Source organism: Myotis daubentonii, chromosome 10 (genome assembly GCF_963259705.1).
Source record: "Myotis daubentonii chromosome 10, mMyoDau2.1, whole genome shotgun sequence".
NCBI lineage: Eukaryota > Metazoa > Chordata > Mammalia > Chiroptera > Vespertilionidae > Myotis > Myotis daubentonii.
Window position 1 is genome coordinate 82,910,054 of NC_081849.1, and position 18,761 is coordinate 82,928,814.

An 18,761-nucleotide genomic window follows, 5' to 3' on the forward strand; every position below is an offset into this window, starting at 1 on the left:
ATTGGGAGGCCACGTGGGCAGTCAGTGCTCCGGGAGACCCCGATGCAAACAGCGGCATGAATCACCCGCTGCCGCGGCGGTGGCACCAAATTAGCCACCGGGAGCCCCGCCGCTCAGAGCTGTCATTGTTCTCAACGGGAAACTGAAAGGAACAACACTTTAAAAATGAGCATCAATTTTATTGTCCATTAAATGACAATATCCTCGGAATGATTTTGTTGATGTATAATCAAATGACAAATTCAATTAAATATTTAGGAAAGCAAATGTCATTTGAATACATTATCACCACTGTGGATCCAAGGATCCCATAAAACTTAATAACCAAATTCTATACATACAACAGTAGGAAAGAGGTAAACAGGCTTAAAAATACTTTATTTTTCCTTCAAAATTTGAACTTGCCTCAGTACAGTAAGATTAGCAGAGAAATTATAATGAATAAGGAAAAAGTCCGAATCTGAGATCAGAAGAATGACAGAAATAACAGAAGCCGAATAAATTATTTTCCTCAAACAAGTTCTAAACGGATAATTAAATAAGGAAGCTACATTTGCATGTGAGCGGCAGATGTCCAAAAATAACTTGCAATGAGGCTAAGTCTTAAAAAATTAAATCTGTATACTCTATCGCCCCTCAGGCTCTCCTTTAGAATGGCCTAAAGTAAACAAAACAAAGGAATTAAACCATGTTGCATCGTACAGAAAAAGGTTAAAAGGCAGAAAGACGGGCAATGGAGAAATTACACAATTTCTTATCTATAATCCTAATAAAGCCAGAATTCAACAACAACAAAAGGAACGTGAGATATAAAAAAAAAAAAAAATACTAGAGAATGAGGAAGTATGGGTGAAAGCTGGGGAGATTAGAATAAAGAGGAAAAATATAGATATGGGTCAGGATTAGTGTCAAAATCATAAACTGGACTGGCCAGCGTGGCTCAGTGGTTGAGCATCGACCTATGAACCAGGAGGTCATGGTTTGGTTCCCGGTCAGGGCACATGCCCAGGTCGCAGGCTCCATCCCCAGTACAGGGCATGCAGGAGGCAGCCGAGCCATGATTCTCTCTCATCATTGATGCTTCTACTTCCCCCTCTCTCTCCCTTCCTCTCTAAAATCAATAAAAATATGTTTAAAAAATCGTAACTGCACTAATGAAAGGTGAAACAAAAATCATCACTTCCGACTACAATTCCTGAAGATTTATGCAAACAGATAAATGCGGCTCATTTCCGTCTGGAGTGGTAGAGAGATGAGCCCTTGGCTTCCTGGTTCCCCGTGGAAACCCAGAAGAACTTCTAACACACGGCCGCATAAAGCAGTCTCCCCAACCAACACTCCACAAACAAGACTGCAGAAAACCTAACAATAAACACCTCGCGTTAATACTTCTTTTGGCATCTGTGTTTCCCCCCAGAATTTTAATTTCGCCCTCTGCAAAACACATTTCAAGAAGATTTTGTTTCTATCTAATGAGCGTATTAAGGTCTTCACGGGACACACCGCCGGCGTTACACGGGATTAGCACCTGAGTAGCGCAGTTTAACTCTAATCCGAGTTCAAAGGAATTTCCAGTTTATGAAAATCTGTCTTGCCATGCGGCATTTCAACGCAGAGCCCCAACTGCAATTTCCATCGGATAATGAAATAAAATAACTGGTTTTTTTAAATCCCATAATTGTGGTTAGAAGGAATAATTTTTTTACCTTGATATTTGGGTTTTTTAAGGCAAATCCTCTGTACCAGCCTGTGGAGAAATAATCAGAGTCACATTTAAAGAAACCACTGGGATACTTTTTAAAAAAGCAATGATTACAAGTCAATCTGCTCTTTGCTGCCTCAGGGAATCCAGGATCTGCACAAGAATGAACAGACTTCCAAACTCTCTGCCCGGCAACGCGGCCCCCACGGTGCCCCGGAGAGCAGTGCTCGGCCCACAGCACTAGCGAGCTGGCAGGTCCTCAGCCACGGCCTGGGGTAGGGTCAGTCTTCCAGCACCAGATGGGTGAGCCCAGCACAGGGGGCCCAGTCAGTGATTCTGCGTCACTGTGTGTGGGGCCAGGGGCGCTGGAAATACTTCTGCAAAGGACAGGACTGTCTCACCACTAAGCTGTGCCCTGACACCAACACGAAAAGAACTGGGGGAAAATAGTCAGAGTGAAGCCAGGGCTCACCCACCAAGAGGATGCGTGGCCACTCTTTCACCAGCTCAGTGTCCAGCCCCAGCTCACCATCACTTCCATTCTGCAGGTGGCCTGTCACCTCACCTGCCACCCGCTGATCCATTACACAGCCCACCCCCCCCTTAAAGGGGAATATACCTTTGTTATATAAAATGAGTACAGGATATATACATACACACACACACACACACACACACACACACACACACATACACATACACATACACATACATATACATATACATATACATATACATATACATATACATACATACACTAGAGGCCCGGTGCATGAAATTCATGCACTGGCGGGGTCGGGGGGGGGGGGGGTTCCTCAGCCTAGCCTGTGCCCTCTTACAGTCTGGGAGCCCTCAGGGATGTCTGACTGATGGCTTAGGCCTGCTCAGCCGTCAGTCGGACATCCTTAGTGGTGCCGCGGAGGCGGGAGAGGCTCCCACCACCACTGCTGCGCTCGCCAGCTATGAGCTTCTGGTTGAGCTCACTGATCACCAGGGGGCAGCTCCTGTATTGAGCATCTGCCCCCTGGTGGTCAGTGCGTGTCATAGCAACCAGTCGTTCTGCTGTTCAGTTGATTTGCATATTAGCCTTTTATCATATAGGAGATATATATATATATATATATATATATCTTGTATAGGCCCCTATCTATACAATATTTTCAACTTACAGTTTCAAGGATACAAAACACTTTGTTTACTGGTAGGAAATTATTTTACCATGCAAGAAATGTTCTACTGAATGGAATTTTTGTGATTAATTGAATTTTCAAAAAGAATACTTGAGCTTTGTGTTTAAATATATTTCTCCTCATAAGTTCTTTTTTTTTTTTTAAGGATATACTGTAAAAATGTCCTGCCTGACAGTTTTAAAGTCCAAAGAAAGCAGGATGAATAGAAAATCAGAAATTTCTATATCTTAGGGCTTATTAAAGCCCTTAAAGACATATCCAAGAAACACACCCATTCTTAAATAATTATTCTCACGGAAACCAAACTTGGAGACTTGCAGAAGAGTCAGAGAGAGGTCTGTCCAATGATACTGCACAGAGAGGTGTTAGATTACAAACAGCCCGTTGGCTGGGAGTCCATCTTCATGCACCAAACCAAAGCAAACTTTGTACTGATCTGCATGCAAAGTGGACACAGACAAATGCATCTGGCGATGACTCAGAAAGCATGACCTCTTTTAAGGTTTCAATTTCAGTAGACAGCGTACATGTCCATGCACCACCCCCACCTAACGCCAGGCTCCAACCGACTGTGACAGCTGTTTGGGGGAACACAATTTAATCAATAGTGAACCCTCCTATGATAGAACATCAGCATATTGTAGGTTCCTAATAAGGACAACAGGCTTGGAGGAAAATGAATATTTTGGGATAAACTGATGGGACTTTAAAACGTGTTCATTCTATTAGCAAAGAATAGTCCCTTCATCCGGGATCTTTTCAGGGACTAAAGTTGAAGGATGCTTTGCACAGCAGGAATGGAAACTTTACTTGAGAATGTATTGGGTATCTTGACTTAATGTTACCTGCTACATAAATTAATCATCATCATACAATTTCATATAATATATCCCACTAGCGTTCCAAATGCATCAAGTAACTTTAGTCCAAATTTGGAGGGCGGGAGGGGGGACAAGCTTGCAGCTTGAGAACAGAGTCCCCCCCGGGGTGGGGGCCCTCCCCGAGGCGCTGGTCACCCCACCGGGGGAAGGATTTCTGTCCTGGGGAATCGACCCGTCCCTCAAGAGTCTAAGGCAGGCCTTCGAGTGTGCCATGGACTCCCACCAACATAGGAGTCTCGGTTGCTTTCTCTTTCGGCATCCAGTGACTATAAGGAAACAATATTAGGGAGAAATAGCATCAGCTTGAAAATACCAAACGATGATTTCTCATCCGCTAAGAGCTGAAGACAAGACACAAGTCTTGTCAAAAATGGTTCACAGTGACTCCTGGGAAAATCCAGACGAACAGAGGGGTGGACGGGCATATGAACTTCATAAACTGTGGAGGGAGGGCCTGTTGGCACCACCTCGGCAGCAGCGGCCCGCTTACCATCGCACTTCTCCAGGATCTGAACCGTGTCTCCAATCTCCAGCGACAGGCCGTAGGGGACGGTGCCTCGGAAGCTGGCAATCACTGCAAGAAACGGAGGAAGAGATTAAGATGTTCACGGGCGGGTGGGGAGCGACACTGCTTTCCGCTACCGGGGACGGAGCAGACCTGGCTGTGGACGGAGGTGCACTTTGTGCGAGGACCCACTGTCCTGCTTTAATGTTACGTATTTTTGAAGAGTCGATCTTTAAGTTGATACACTTTGCCAACTTCTCGGTCGAATCAAGATGAATGTCAAGGGTGTGGAATGTACTAAAGGACCGCGCCTGCATGCTCTCCGCTACACTCCCTCCCCATCCAGGCGCCTACCCCACGGTGGTTACTCAATAAATAGATGTTCCATGATAAGTGAGGAATGCATGTCTTACTTGTTATTAAACTACAGTGATGGAAGGAGGTGCCTTGCCCTCAGACTCTGAGCTCCTCAAGAACAGGCACTGTGTCCATTGGCTCACTGTGTCCCCAGGACCTTGCCACAGTCTCCGTGGAGTGACCAATGGGGGCGTTTTAGTTGGTAACGACTGGAGCCCTCCCGCGGGAATAAACATGCCCAGGCCCATAACCCGGGCCGGCACTGCATTTGGAATGGGTGGGTGAGGGGCATCCCTTAGTGCCACCTGCTGGTTCCTGAATAAGTGGTTTCTGAAACCTTTTGCAGGTGCGATGGGCCGGGGTGGAAAAGCAGAGAGAAGGTGTGCGTGGCTCAGTCCAGCCCGGGCGCCTCGAGGGAATTTTGGTGAGATGCGCACAGTGACTCTCCGAGGGACACCGGCGCATGGGAGGGATCACAAAGCTGCACCCAGCACAGGAAAGACGGGAGACCGCTGTTACCGACCATGTGCGCTGAAATCCACCCGCCGCTCACATCCAAAGACAATGACAGCCAGTGCGTTCAGTGCTTGGCTCTTAAAAGACCAACATTTTGGGAGTGAACGTGAGCATGCTGTCTCGGACAGGGAGACGCGGATACACCCCCAGGCCCCCCATAAAGGACGGCCCTGCTGTGGAAGCCCCGCGGGCCTGTCACAAGCAACAACGGGCCCAGGGGGCGGGCTTTTAGATGAGTTTGAAGCCCCTTGGTGATCTGCAAACAAACTTAACAGCAGAAACCAGAACACGGGGCAGAAACCATAACCCAGAGTCCACTCGACGGTGAAAATAGCCACGTCAGGACACGTGGGACAAGCACTAACTCACAGCGTCACGGTGGGACCAGCATCATGAACGACCTAGCACCCACGTGCCTGACCTGTGCACACTTCGCAGGTCACTCCCAGTAACTCCCAGACACCCCTTCTCACAGGAGGCTGACGATTTAGACATCTCATAAAGACGGTAACTTAGAATCGATGACCGGGTCCTCAGGCTCCCTCTGAAGAGCCCACATAATCAATGAAGCGGCTGAAATAACAGTTTCACGTGCAAAGAAAGTGAAGGACGGGGGGGTTCTCAGGACAGGGGGCATGCCCAGGGGGAGGCGGGGACACATGGCAGGTGTGGACAGATGATGTGATCAGGCCAACTCCTTCCAACACCCGCTTCTCGCCCTGGTCACCGGGAAACGCAGGCCCACGGAGGCCCCACACCTCAACTGCCAGGACCAGGCAGCCCGTCTGCTCAGTGCCCCCAGCACAGGCTGTCTAATTAGGGGTACATCTCGCTAGTCTTCCATCCTTCCCTGTTCCCCAGGGGAACATGGTCACATGAGGCTCATCTCTCTTTCCACCCCACTCCCCACCCCCCAACCCCCCAGGCAGACGCAGTAGCTCTGTGACCCACGGGAGCCGTGGGGCCGGGAAGGAGCCCCGCCCAGCCCCGCCTCAGGCTCTGCACAGTGTGAGGCCGAGCAGGGCCGCATGGGAATGATCGCATCGTGACTAGCCACGTGGTATTTGCAAACCTGGGGTCACGTGGCTCACACTTTGCAAGAAATTTGTCTAGCCCCGTGGTCGGCAAACTGCGGCACGCGAGCCACATGCAGCTCTTTGGCCCCTTGGATGTGGCTCTTCCTAAGCCTTAGGAGGACCCTAATTAAGTTAATAACAATGTACCTACCTAAATAGTTTAAGTTTCAAAAACTTGGCTCTCAAAAGAAATTTCAAGCATTGTCCTGTTGATATTTGGCTCTGTGGACTAATGAGTTTGCCGACCACTGGACTCTAGCCCGTAACTCCCACTTCATAAATTCTCTCCAAAGCCTTTCTGCTTCCCCTCAGGGGCTATTTCTAAAGTAAAAGATATTTGGGGGGCAGGGGGGGGGGAATGCTGCCAGTTTATCTTTGAGATGTTAATGGCAAGTTAAGGCAAAACTCATGCCACTGCACCAGCCCAGTCAGCGCAGCCGGTAAAAATGAGCATGACCAGCTCAGCACTCGTCTGTTATGGATAAACTTTCAAACTCTCCCGTGGGGTTTCTCAGGCACCAAGTTCCCTGGGACCGTGTCCCCCTGCCCCCACCCCCCGCCCCACACACACACACTTCCCCGTTCATGAAGGAACGCAGCGGGCACTTCCTGGGCTCCCTCCTCGCTGTGGATCCCAGCGAACGGCCTCCCAGGTGCTGTCCACCACCATGGACAGCTGAGTTCTTCCTTAGCAAATGCTACACTGCTTAAAAGCTGCCCCCCCAACACACCTCTTTTTTTAAACCGAGATTAAACATGGCTGTGCTTGACCAGGGTTACAAATCTTTGTAAATATTTATCCTCTCCCCTCTTACACAATGAAACTTGCCAAACAAATCAGATATGTTTTCCAAAATATCTCCAAAAGCAGACAGCAGCTCTGCCCAAACCAGCCACTTTGTTTCACAAGATGGTAATTAGGGACAAGAGCCCCCCCCCCCCCCCCCCCCCCCCGCCGCTGTGTGGTGTGAATGAGATTTTGCACTTGTTTTTATTTTTCTGAGCATCACGGGAGGTGACTCAGTCTGTCCAGGAATTCCATAGACAGTGCGAATGCCTTCGGGGTGTATTCACAAAGCGGGTGCCTCCGGCATTCCCCGCATTCCCCGGCAGCCCAGAGGGGAGTAACCCGTGCCCAGAGGACCAGATTAGAAAGAGAGAGATTCCAGGCAGCACAGAGCATTTCATTTTGGGGAGGGAACCTCAAACTCCCCAAAATAACCTCCCCATATGAAATTTAAATGGAAGGAGTGAGGGGATTTATATAATCCCACTTCACCAAGAGCAGGCCTGGGAGCTGAAACCGATAAGCCTCCCTGGAAGACACGCTGCGGCAAATGTGAGCGTAAGAAGATACGGCTGCTTCTTCTTTTATTAGTAACCATAATTTTTTAAAATTATTTTTACTTTTTCATCGATTTCAGGGAGGAAAGGATAGGGAGAGAGAGAGAGAAACATCAGTGATGAGAGAGAATCATTGATCGGCTGCCTCCTGCACGGCCCCTACTGGGGACCGAGCCTGCAACCCGGGCATGTGCCCTGACCGGGAATCAAACCGTGACCTCCTGGCTCACAGGTACTCTGGGAGGGCCTGCATCAGCAACACAGTCCAGTGGGAACGGCAACCAGGAAAGCTGGGTGTGAAATCCGTGACCCCTGCCCCCCCAGGTCTCTGTCCCCATGAGAGAGCCGTGGAGGCAGCCGAGAACAGGCCCCCACTCCCGCCAGCTCGGCAGAGGCTGTGGGGCTGATGACCTGGAGTCTATCCTGGGTGAACACAAAGCAGAGTCTCAAAGGGCCAACACCACCAGCGAGACCTCGGGTGGAGGCCACGCGAGGAGGGGAGACGGCGGCCACCACGTCCTGCCAACACGTCCTGCCATGTGGGCACAAACGAAGGCCAGAGGGTGCAGAGAGGCGGGAGCTGATGCCCAAGGCCGTTCTGAGGGCCCCCTTCCCAACGATTTGGACCCAGAATTCAGCATCTAGACCAGGGGCGGGGAACGTCCGGCCCCCGAAATCATGTGGTCTGGCCCTGCCAAGGCATGTGGGGAGAGTTCATCCAACGTGCGACCCCATGGAGCAGGCTAATGTGTAAGCTGGTCATTTTGTGTGGCCCGAGAATGACGTTGTAACTATCCAAATGGCCTCGGCAGAAGAGAGTTCCCCACCCCTGATTCAGATGACAAGCCAGGAGGCAGAGAAACACTTCAGGTACACGCATGAATGTTTCCCACCGCGGTCCACACGCAAGTCCGAGCGGCCCTCCGCCCCCAGCACCACGAGACTGAGTGTCCCCTGCGTCCCCTGGCCCTTCCTCTTTCTGCCTGGACGAGCCCCTTCCCACGGAATCGGACCACAGTGCTGACCTGCTCGGGGGGCGGGGGCCGCGGCGTTCCTTCCGGACGTCTCTCTACTCGTTTAAAAATAAGGGCGCTGGGCTGGCATTTCCACCTGACCACCTGCCACAGGCACCGCTCACCCAGCAGGATGGTCCCCACACTGCGACGCACGCTGAGCTTTCCCTGCTGCCTGGAGTGCATCCCCGAGCCGTGGCACCCTGCTGGGAACCGCACCTGAGGGTTCTGTGGCTTGTCACGGGGCCAGGGACCCATGGCTGCGCCCACAGAGGGAGGTGAGTGGCCACTGTCCGCGAGCAGCGTTTCTGCGATGGTGCTCCGTGTGAAGCACGCACCCCCCTCTGCCCAGCACCCCTTCATCAGACGCCCACCGCGGGGAGACGAGCATTTTGAACCCCTCAGCCATGGGGCACTGCACCGCTGGCCTCATCAGTAGGTCCTGCATCGGAATCTGTTTTATGAAAATAAAGACCCGAGGCAGCCTCGAGGGACGAAAGAAAATGGGCACCAATAATGGGCCAGCTGTCCCCTTCGCTGTCAGCACGGGACCAGGTTCGTGAAGTCCGCGTGGCAGCGGACGAGGACTGTCCCTAACCCTGGCACTCCCACGCCGGGCAGGACGGACGCGTCCCTCTGGTCCGGATAATCTGAACTGTCAGCAGCAGCGGCTCCCGGACGCACGTGGAAATCCATTCGTTGCAGCAGGCGGCGGGGTTAATGAAGGCGGTAATGGCGCCCACGGGGCGGTGTGCCTGCTTGTGTGGAAGGGAGGAGAGACTGTGACAAGCCAACCTGATCCTGTTTAAGCCGTGGGAGTAACTAATGCGTCCCAGCAATAAGCTGTTTGTGAGAAATATGGCCGACGCTAAACTGGGTCACAACGCACGGCTTTTCTCAGCGCTCGTGACAATCAAAAAGCCCTAAGTGACATTTCAGAAAAGGCCTGCGTGTCGGCACCACACAGGCACCTTCTGGGGTCCGTGTGGCTTCGGGATTCGCTTTCTTGGGATAAGCAATGTGGGTGCACCCGCGGGAAGAACTGAACTATCGCATCAAGAATGTTGCTACCTCCTGGCCAGTGTGGCTCAGTGGGTGAGCGTCAATCTATGAACCAGGAGGTCAAAGTTCGATTCCCCATCAGGGCACATGCCCAGTTATAGGCTCGATCCCCAGTAGGAGGTGTGCAAGAGGCAGCCGGTCAATGATTCTCTCTCATCACTGATGTCTCTCTCTCCCTCTCCCTTCCTCCCTAAAATCAATAAAAACATATTAAACACACACACACACACACACACACACACACACACACACACACACTGCTCCGAGCGTGCCATGTCAGTGATTCCCATGCTGACTTTCGAGTCCCACTGGCCAGCGTGGGGGGACGGAAGCTGGCCCTGCAGAGGGCAGGAGGGATGCCCGTCCAGGGCGGCCCTCGCATCGGGCGTGGGGCAGCGAGTCCTGAAGGAGGTACCTGCTCCGGAGGAGACCACTGGTCAAGCCTGAGGACAGGCTGGAGTGAGAGCTCAGACACGCTCTATTTTGTTCAAGATTTGCGACATCTTCCTGCAAACTGCTCGGAAAGGAAGCCCCATTTCCGTAACTTTCTGTTGTGTGTTCCGCTCTCTGGCCTTCATCAGTCAGAGCCGCTGCCCGCAGGCCCACGCTCCTCCCTCTCGCCGCTGAGCTGTAACTCGGGCTCGCTCCCTTTCGAAGAGCCTTGCCGTGCGGGCTTCCCCGTGTCCGCCTCTTCAAACGAATCGCACTCCACGGGGCAGTTTCCTGCCTCACTCCTAACGGATCGATTAGCCCTTGGGCAGGAGACGTGGCAGGGAAATGCTCACTAACAAGAATGGAAGTGAGGTGAACGTAGGATTCACGTGCCTCCTGCTAGAATGCCCTCGGATACATGCAGTGCGCTCGGAAGCCAAATAATCAAATGCTACCGCTCCTGACAATCACACAGAAAGCTTGTCCACCCAACAAGAAGGCGGCGGGTGTGCAGGCCCGGGCTGGCCGTCGTCCGCCCGGGAACGAGGCGGGAATCGCAAGCACAAGGCCGGATCCACGGCGACGGCCTCGCAAAACTCCCCAGGAACCCTCATCTCGTCAGGAGACCCCTAAGTAGGTCACAGGCAGCTGAAAACGCCAGGCAGCAGGGAAAGTGTGATGGATGGCGACGTGTACATCATTTTGGAGGAAAAGTTGCCGTTTTGTTCTTCTGATCGAACCTCCGCTGCATTAAATTTATGAAATATTTAGGAAGAGGGAGTACAAAAATATCTACTCCAACAGAGAAAATGAAAGCGGTGCTATACCATCTCCAACCAAGGGTTTTGATCACGCATCAGACTAAGGTGCTGCTTCCCTTAAACTGTAAACCCGAAATAAATGCTGATGAGAGCCCCGGCCGGTATTCCCAGTGGTTAGCACGTCAGCCTGAGCACCGAAGGGTCGAAGGTTTGATTCCTGGTCAAGGGCACATACCTGGGTTGCAGGTTCGATCTCCGGCCCCAGTCATCGCACATGCGGGAGGCAACCCGTCTATCACTGTTTCTCTCTCATATTTTAGAAAATCGTAAAGCATTTGTCTGTTGTTTAGTGGGGACTGGAAGCCATTTAAACGCACGTAAAGAAAACCATGGGGTAGTGATCAAAGTGCTTTGCAAAATTAATGAGCGGGCATACCGATGGGTCGTCTCTCTCCAGGGACTTCTGAGTCGACTAGCCGCTGGAGGGAGCAGCGCTGGGAGAGGCCCAGTGGTGACAGACACTAGCATCGCCCGCACACGGCTGGGCGAGCACCGAAGATCGGCCGAGAGAGGTTGAGCCAGCGCAGAGGTGGCAGAGCTGGCACTGCGGTGCCCCGCGGGCTGTGGGGCCTCGGAGCTGCCACTCCCCGCACGGCACTGTGTACACAGCGTGAAAACAGCACCAGGGGGACCATGTTCTCCACCAGGGAACAAAGTGACCCAAATGTGGAAGCCAAGCTGAAGCTGGATAATCCTCAGAGAAGCAGGTTATTGATTCCTCACCACTGGCACCAGCTAGAGACGATTTAAATATCTGCTCCGTTACCAGCTCCATGTTCTATGATTATAAAAAGGATCATGTCTAGCCCAGGCTGCGTGGCTCAGTGGTTGAGTGTCAACCTATGAAGCAGGAGGTCATGGCTCAATTCCCGGTCAGGGCACATGCCCAGGTTGTGGGCTCCATCCCCAGTGGGGGGTGTGGGGGAAGCAGCCAATCAATGATTCCCTCTCATCATTGATGTTTCTCTCTCTCTCTCTCTCTCTCTCTCTCTCTCTCTCTCTCTCTCTCTCCTTCTTCTCTGAAATAAATAAAAATATATTTTTTTCATAAAAAGGGTCATGTCTGTTTTTTTAAAGCAGCATGCTAGGCCAATGTCACCTCCTTCTGCACCTAAGAGAGAGCGCCTGGCCACACGTTCACCCACACGGAGGCGTGCATGTCCACTCCAGGCCGGGCCTTGCTTCGGGGGGGTGGTTCCGGCTCTTCAGCAACTCAGTGAGGAGCAGAAGGGCACGGAGACGGGGAGGCGGGGAGAGGCCAGGCGCGGAGCACCCGCAGACCGGAAGGCACTGTGCTCTGTGGGTTTCAGGCTCCGTGGGTTTCCAAGGTCCCCCAGCATCACACGTTTAAACAGACACTTCACACGCACCCCACACTGGAGTGTGAGCGGTCCGGAATCGACTCCAACTCTTGGTTCCGGGTTCCGCAGAAAGCAGTTACTGACTGCGTAGCCACCCGCCCGCCGATGAGCTGGAACGCGCCACGCCTGCTGCGCTCTGCAGACAATGGGAGGCTTTACACACTTCACGTGGGGGCCTTAGGAACCCTAAATCGTTGTCACACCCTGTTGCGCATCCTTTTTTCCCTTAAGTGACTGCCTACTGGAAATCTCCTGGCTTTTATATATTACATCTCTCTTTACAATAAGCCCGGGGAGACAGGCGTGGGAGGCAAAGCCTCCGCTTTCTGAAGGATTTGCTCAATCCCAGAGCTGAAGACTGGCCCCCGGGCCCCCCGCGATGCAGACCCGAGGGCGAGACAGACCCGCGATGCCCCCCGCTCCGCCTGCGCTGTGTTAAAGCGGTGGCAGTCACTGCCACACTGAGGAATTAAGAGTTTTCCATAAATAAATGTCATTTCCAGCTTTCCTTGAAAAATCAGAAAACCCGTTGCTTTGGGCCCTTCTTTTGCACGTTTAAAACTTAGTTTGAGCGAAACAACAGCGACCCCGAGAGGAGGAAGACAGGTTCCCGCTACCGACACGGGCCCTTCCTCCCTGCCTGGCACCAAGCAAGCACTGGACTCCCCATTTACCAGGGGCGGGTGCTGTGCCTCCCTTATTCATCCGCCCTCTTCATGAATAAAATGTGAGTGACTCGGGCGCGCTCTTAAGCCACCTTTGTATGTAGCCTGCTACCCGGGAAAAGAATCTCTCCATGTATGCGTGCTGACCCAATGTAACGTGAGATCAAAATGTTGCACAGAGAAAATGTAGTGACATTAACACGCAACAGCAGTAAGTGATTCCGTGGAAATCCCCCAGCAGGTTCCACGCAACTGGGGTTACGTTTCCAGGTTCTGGTCCAGCAGATCTCATCTCCTCACTGATCAGATGTCTAAACAGAAAGGTCTTCGTGTTCCTGTGACACCCACAGGGGAAACCACAGCACAGGCAGCCTTCGCTTTCAATGTCCAGTAACAGGTTTAATGACACCGTGGAGCCCCGCACACGGGGATGCCAGCCTTAGGTAGGTGCGCAGAAGGCCCTTTAACCACAGGAGAAACTGACCAAGAAGTATCACTGAGGCCCGGCCGGTGTGGTGCAGTGGTTGAGTGTCCAGCCATGAACCAGGAGGTCACAGTTCAATTCCTGGTCAGAACACATGCCAGAGTTGTGGTCTCCATCCCCAGTAGGGGGCGTGGAGGAGGCAGCCGATCAGTGATTCTCTCTCATCATTGATGTTTCTCTCTCTCTCTCTCTCTCTCTCTCTCTCTCTCTCTCTCCCTCTCCCTTCCTCTCTCTAAAGTCAAACATATATACACACACACACACACACATATATATATATATATATATATATAGTATCACCTAGTGAAAGGAGTACCTTCCAACACAGGACACGCACTATTACTCCTTTTAAAAATATGTATATTATCATACATATGTGCATTATGTATGTGCATTTGCATGTGTTAGATGCCATAATCATGCCTTTTAAGAGCTAGTATTTACCATGTCTAAAGTGGCGATCTCTGGGTGGAAGATTGAGAAGTAATGATAATTTTTCTCCTATTTTACATTTTTAACTAAAGATTGTTTTTTGGTAAGAGAATGAAATCACACCGGCTCGGGCGAGGCAGCCCCAAGTTGGAACCATCAGTTGAGACATCTTACGGGTGATTTTCCTCGGGTTTACAGGGAAATGTGGATGCACACGCTGATAAAACTCCTCTCGGGGCCTCCCACACCCGTCTACTGTGACACGGAGGTCCCGATGCCCAATTATCCCTGGTCTGGGGAGAGGTAAGTCCCAGGGGTTCAGCTGTCAGAGTTGATCAGAATGGACAATCGTAAGAGTTCAATCATGTGTTTCCTCTGACCTCCAGGAAATGGGGGAGAGAAGAAAATGGGGTCATAGAATATTTCCACAGAGTCCACATTTTTCAGAAAACCACTTCCTTGAGCGACTTGCAAGCATCAAACTCTGGTGTAACTCCATGTGTAGAGACAGTAGACAGTTTTAGATGAAAGCAGGGTCCCTGCCAAATCCACCACTCAATGGAGAAGGAACAACAGCAAGAATGATAAAAGCCGATCTTTCCACATCTCACAACCTCTCGTAACAACAGACCCGAGAAGAAAGCTCCCCCCCTCAGAACTGCGACCTGACCCTGCTTACCCCGGCCCGCTGCGCCCCGGCTCATGGCACCGCCGCCAACACGGACGGAAGGACCGCAGTCACGGCTCCTCTGCTGTTCCCTCACTCCGCGCTGGCACCCAGTGCCTGTGTGAGCGTCCTCTCCTCCCCAGGGAAATGCAGAACCAGCCCTCCGTGGTGTCCATGGTCCTCCCACCCTGACATGCTGCTTCGATGGCACAGAGAAGACACTGCCTGGAGCCCTTGTGGCACTGCCTGGCTGCTTCCGGAGACCAAGCTGCCCCATGGGTTCCGAGGGCCAGCCTGTGGGCTCCTCGGGGAGCACGGCTGTCAGTAAAGATTCTCCAGCCCCTAAGGCCATGAGGGGCAAGGTGGCACACAGTCATCGTTGCTGAGGATTTTTATCGACCGTGGTCATGGTCCCCCGGCTCCGCTCAGTGGGACAGACGTCCTGTGGTCCAGGAACGATGACCGGGAGGTGGAGACGCTGTGCTCCATCCACGCTGACGCCTCGTTTGCCTTAGGACAGGAGGATCCTGCTGGTGTGAACGATGACACTGGACGATGGGCGATGAGAAAGAAGCCAGAAGTTACCGAACACTACTGGTAAACCCACATCCGGGACAGCGAAGAGAGGACTACGCGCAGTGACAGGCAGAGAGCTAGAGAACCAGTGCGAGCCGAGTGAAATTCCGTGAATGCCACGTGACACAAATTAGAGTGAAAAATCGGGGGGGGGGGGGTATTGAGTTGATAATGCACATTCCATACAACGTTAGATCTTCGCTGTCCAGCAGCTCATTGTATGAGCGGCCCATCGTCCGTGGGCAACGGTCGCTCTGTGAACACAGGCGAGGCAGGCAGACACCATCTCCTACCCAATGAAACAGACTTTCACATGCCTTCACCAAAACTGTCATTAAATCTCCTTTCTAGTGAAAAAGACCCTCATCAACAATCTCATTATTCCCTCTGAGAAACGAACCAGTTTCCCATCCAATTCTTCTTCCCCCGAGAAAACGGCCACAAATCAACTCCCACCCACAAAGGCGGGGGGCTTAAAACAGGGGCGTGCTTGTCTGGACCCACACACAGCAAGGCATTGATCCCTAGAAACACACCCACGAGAGGGTCCAGTGGAGATCGCCAAGCATCAACTGCCTAAAATGCGGAAGGCGGGATCAAGATCGCCATTAAGGAGGCACCGTGAGAGCCAGCCTGGAGGGAATGAGGTGTCGAAGAATCCCAAGCATGTTGACTAGGAAGGCAGATAAGCCTTTCTCCCAGAGTGCAGGCAATTTAAAGAACAAAATAATGGAAAAGAGCAGAGTTGGTTGCCAGCCAATTACAAGCATCAGTAGATCCAAATGTCAGGGAGACAACAGACCACCCTGGGCGGAGGGATGAGAGAAACAGCGGCTTGAGTGTGGCTCGCCCAGCGTCTGTGAACACTCCCAAGACCAAGCTCATTCTGGGCTCCCCAAAACTGGTAATCACAGCTCTGGTTCATCTCCCCCTTTGCTTTCTTTCTAAGAACCTTAAACAGCATGTAGCAAGCTCCATGCTTTGGCACTGGAGCCCAGGACACTCAGGATAGAAAACAGACTTTCTCAAGATCCCCCAGGAGTTAATTAGGATAATAACACCAACTAACGTTCCCGCCGTGAGAGGAGGGAACTGCTCCTGGCTATGAACACAGCCTGGAACAGGACCCGCCACAGCGCAGATTCCCGGTAAATACTTAGTCAACCAAGAAACAAAGCAGCAGCGAATCGTCATCACGACGCGCCAGTACGATGATCACTGGACACTGGAAGCGCCCAGGCTGAGGCCAGGATCCAGTCTTTGCACCCATCAGGCCCCAGTGTGAGAACCTCCCGCAAAGACGGTAACTGCTCGGTAGTCTTCATCGAACACACCAGGGCATTTCCCCCTGCGGCACACTGACTCCTTTCTGTGGCAGGGGAAGAACTTTTCAGAACTCACCTATCTGGGTCCGCGGGCCGGTGAAAGCAGGCCATTGTGTTCCTGAGAGCACCCTTGGTGACAAAGGCCTCAGACCCCTCAGAGGCACGGTCACTGCAAAGGCGACCATTGAAAAGACGAAGGATTCTATGCCAATTGCCGTTTGCCAAACATTTTTAGAAAGCAGATTAAAATTCACGCCTCGCAATGTGAAGTCAAGAAAATCACAGTCCTTTTTCCACGGAACGGAAAGAAAGCAAGCTCCCGTTGGCTATCGTCTCTGAGTTGATATTCACGGCGTAGGGAGCTAACTGCCGCTTAAGGAAATTGCTGCTCAGCACTCTGTCCGAGGAATAACAACTGTGCTTCACCAGAAAAGCTTGTCAACGGAGAACCATTAGAGCTTGTTTCTCTGCGGGATATAACTTGCTATTTGCTAGATTCTGGAGCTTTTATTAATCCTGGTTGAAAAAAAAAAAAAAAAAAAGCAGCCCTGGCCCATTACACCTTAAAATCTGCACAAGACGACATAAAAGACAATAACCACCAACACCCAGCTTTGGAATGAACACAACCACAGCGAGGGGGGCGGCGGTGCTTTGGGACCCATTTAGCTTCTGTCCGAGTCTGGGGCTGGTCTCTATCGAGAATCCAAGTCAAGAATCAAGTCATGACCAAAGGTCTATCTCATTTGTGCCCCCTTGAAACAGTGAAGGAAATTCAGACAGTTAAATAAAAACAGATTTAGGGAAATTGTATCTTGTAACCAAGGATAAAGGTGAGGAAAAAAAGTAAAAACCAAGATAAGGGGAAAGAGTCTCCAGATTGGAAAAGAAGAAAAACGGCCTGACACCTAATGCTCCTGCTTCCAACCAAGATGAGACAGGAGGAACCGCCTGAAACAACCAAAAAACTGGGGAAAGTATATGTAGCAAGGGTTGCAAGACAGTGGATGTGCGGCATACACGGGAGGGGAGGGCCCTACATTTGCCCCTGCTCACTGCCTGGAGCGAGGGGCCAGTGCACAGAGCCCCAAGGAGCCCTCATGCCCCTTCTCGAGTTGAGAAGAGAGTTGGGAGTCCTTGGAGATCAAGGAAGCAGAGAGGAGAGAGCTACACACAAAAAGAACAGCAAAGGCCTGTAGGAGTTTCCCCCGAGTACTGAGAAGAAAGCGCGCGAATCATGAAAGTACGGGTCTGGGAGAGAACCACCCTAAAGGGTTGGAAGGAATCGTGTGCGGTACCCGCACCAAGCCCATTCCCACAGCCGGAGTGGAAAACCTCATCACTCACAGATATTGGGTAGAGGATGGTTTTGCCAAAGTCGTGGGTCAAAAGAAGGCCTGGACTAATCTCCGCTCAGTCCTAACATCCCTGAAGAGCAAGACCCAAAATGGGTCAAATGAGCTGACCTCAGAGTGAAGATGGAAAGTATTGACAGGAATTCAAAATGCCCATCACCCAAAAAGGTAAAATATCAAATCTGGCATTTCCCCCCAGAATTTAAGGAAGCCTCTCCTAAAAGTTTGTAAAATACTGCTCATCTTTGGACAGGCTTGATTTTTGTTTGAATGTTTGAAGGAAGGCCTCCCACTGAGATAAAAGAAGAGTGAACTATGAAGGTGGCTTGGTCACAACTCAATGGCTTTATTCCTTGGCTTTAAACAAACTACACAAATTTAAAAAAATCCTTGGTGTTTATTTGCCAAGAAACATTTTTAGCATTCTATTGAATGCACGTAAGTTCTGTAACATTCCAGAAAGAAATATTTTGGAAAGACCGGTTGGTCTTCCACACTGTCCAACATCTGTTTCTGTAGAAAAGGGAAGGTAGTCATTGCTATGAATAGCTGTAAAAGTAGTCCTGACGCTCCTGTGTTAAGCAGAAGCCACATGGTGGAATCTACTGGGCACTCATTGAAAATGGAGAACTCTGGCTCCCGGGGCATGCGGCCTCTGCAGCTTCCACTCTCACAGTAAGGAGACTGCCCTGTGCTCACTGCATCTTCCACTCTCATGGTAAGGAAACTGCCAGTTCTGATCTTGCTCTGCCTTCAGAGTCTACCCAAGATCTCCTGTTGTCAAGACACACTGAGAATGCCACGCCCCCCAGAATCCAAACTCAATATGACAACACCTGGGCTGCTTTTGTTTCCATCAGATTTCAAAATTAACCGTTTCTGAAGGTGGCATTAGACAGGTAGATCCATGAACTGTGACAATACCCTGCATAATGGCCTCACAGGCACACAATCCTAAGAGGAAAATAAGGCCACTGTCCACAGTTTTTAAAGAGAA

At 51.2% G+C, this 18,761-nt stretch overlaps 1 protein-coding gene across 3 annotated transcripts in view; it reads right to left on the minus strand.

Moving 5' to 3' along the window:
• Nucleotides 1-18,761, minus strand: part of DOCK4 (dedicator of cytokinesis 4) — a 198,923-nt gene that overhangs the window by 97,495 nt on the left and 82,667 nt on the right. For all 3 annotated transcript variants that reach the window (XM_059655872.1, XM_059655874.1, XM_059655871.1), the window contains exons 2-3: nt 4,264-4,347; nt 1,707-1,747 (exon numbers count right to left, since the gene is read on the minus strand). In XM_059655872.1, coding sequence (XP_059511855.1) covers nt 1,707-1,747; nt 4,264-4,347 — 125 coding nt within the window. The remainder of the gene's footprint in view (nt 1-1,706; nt 1,748-4,263; nt 4,348-18,761) is intronic.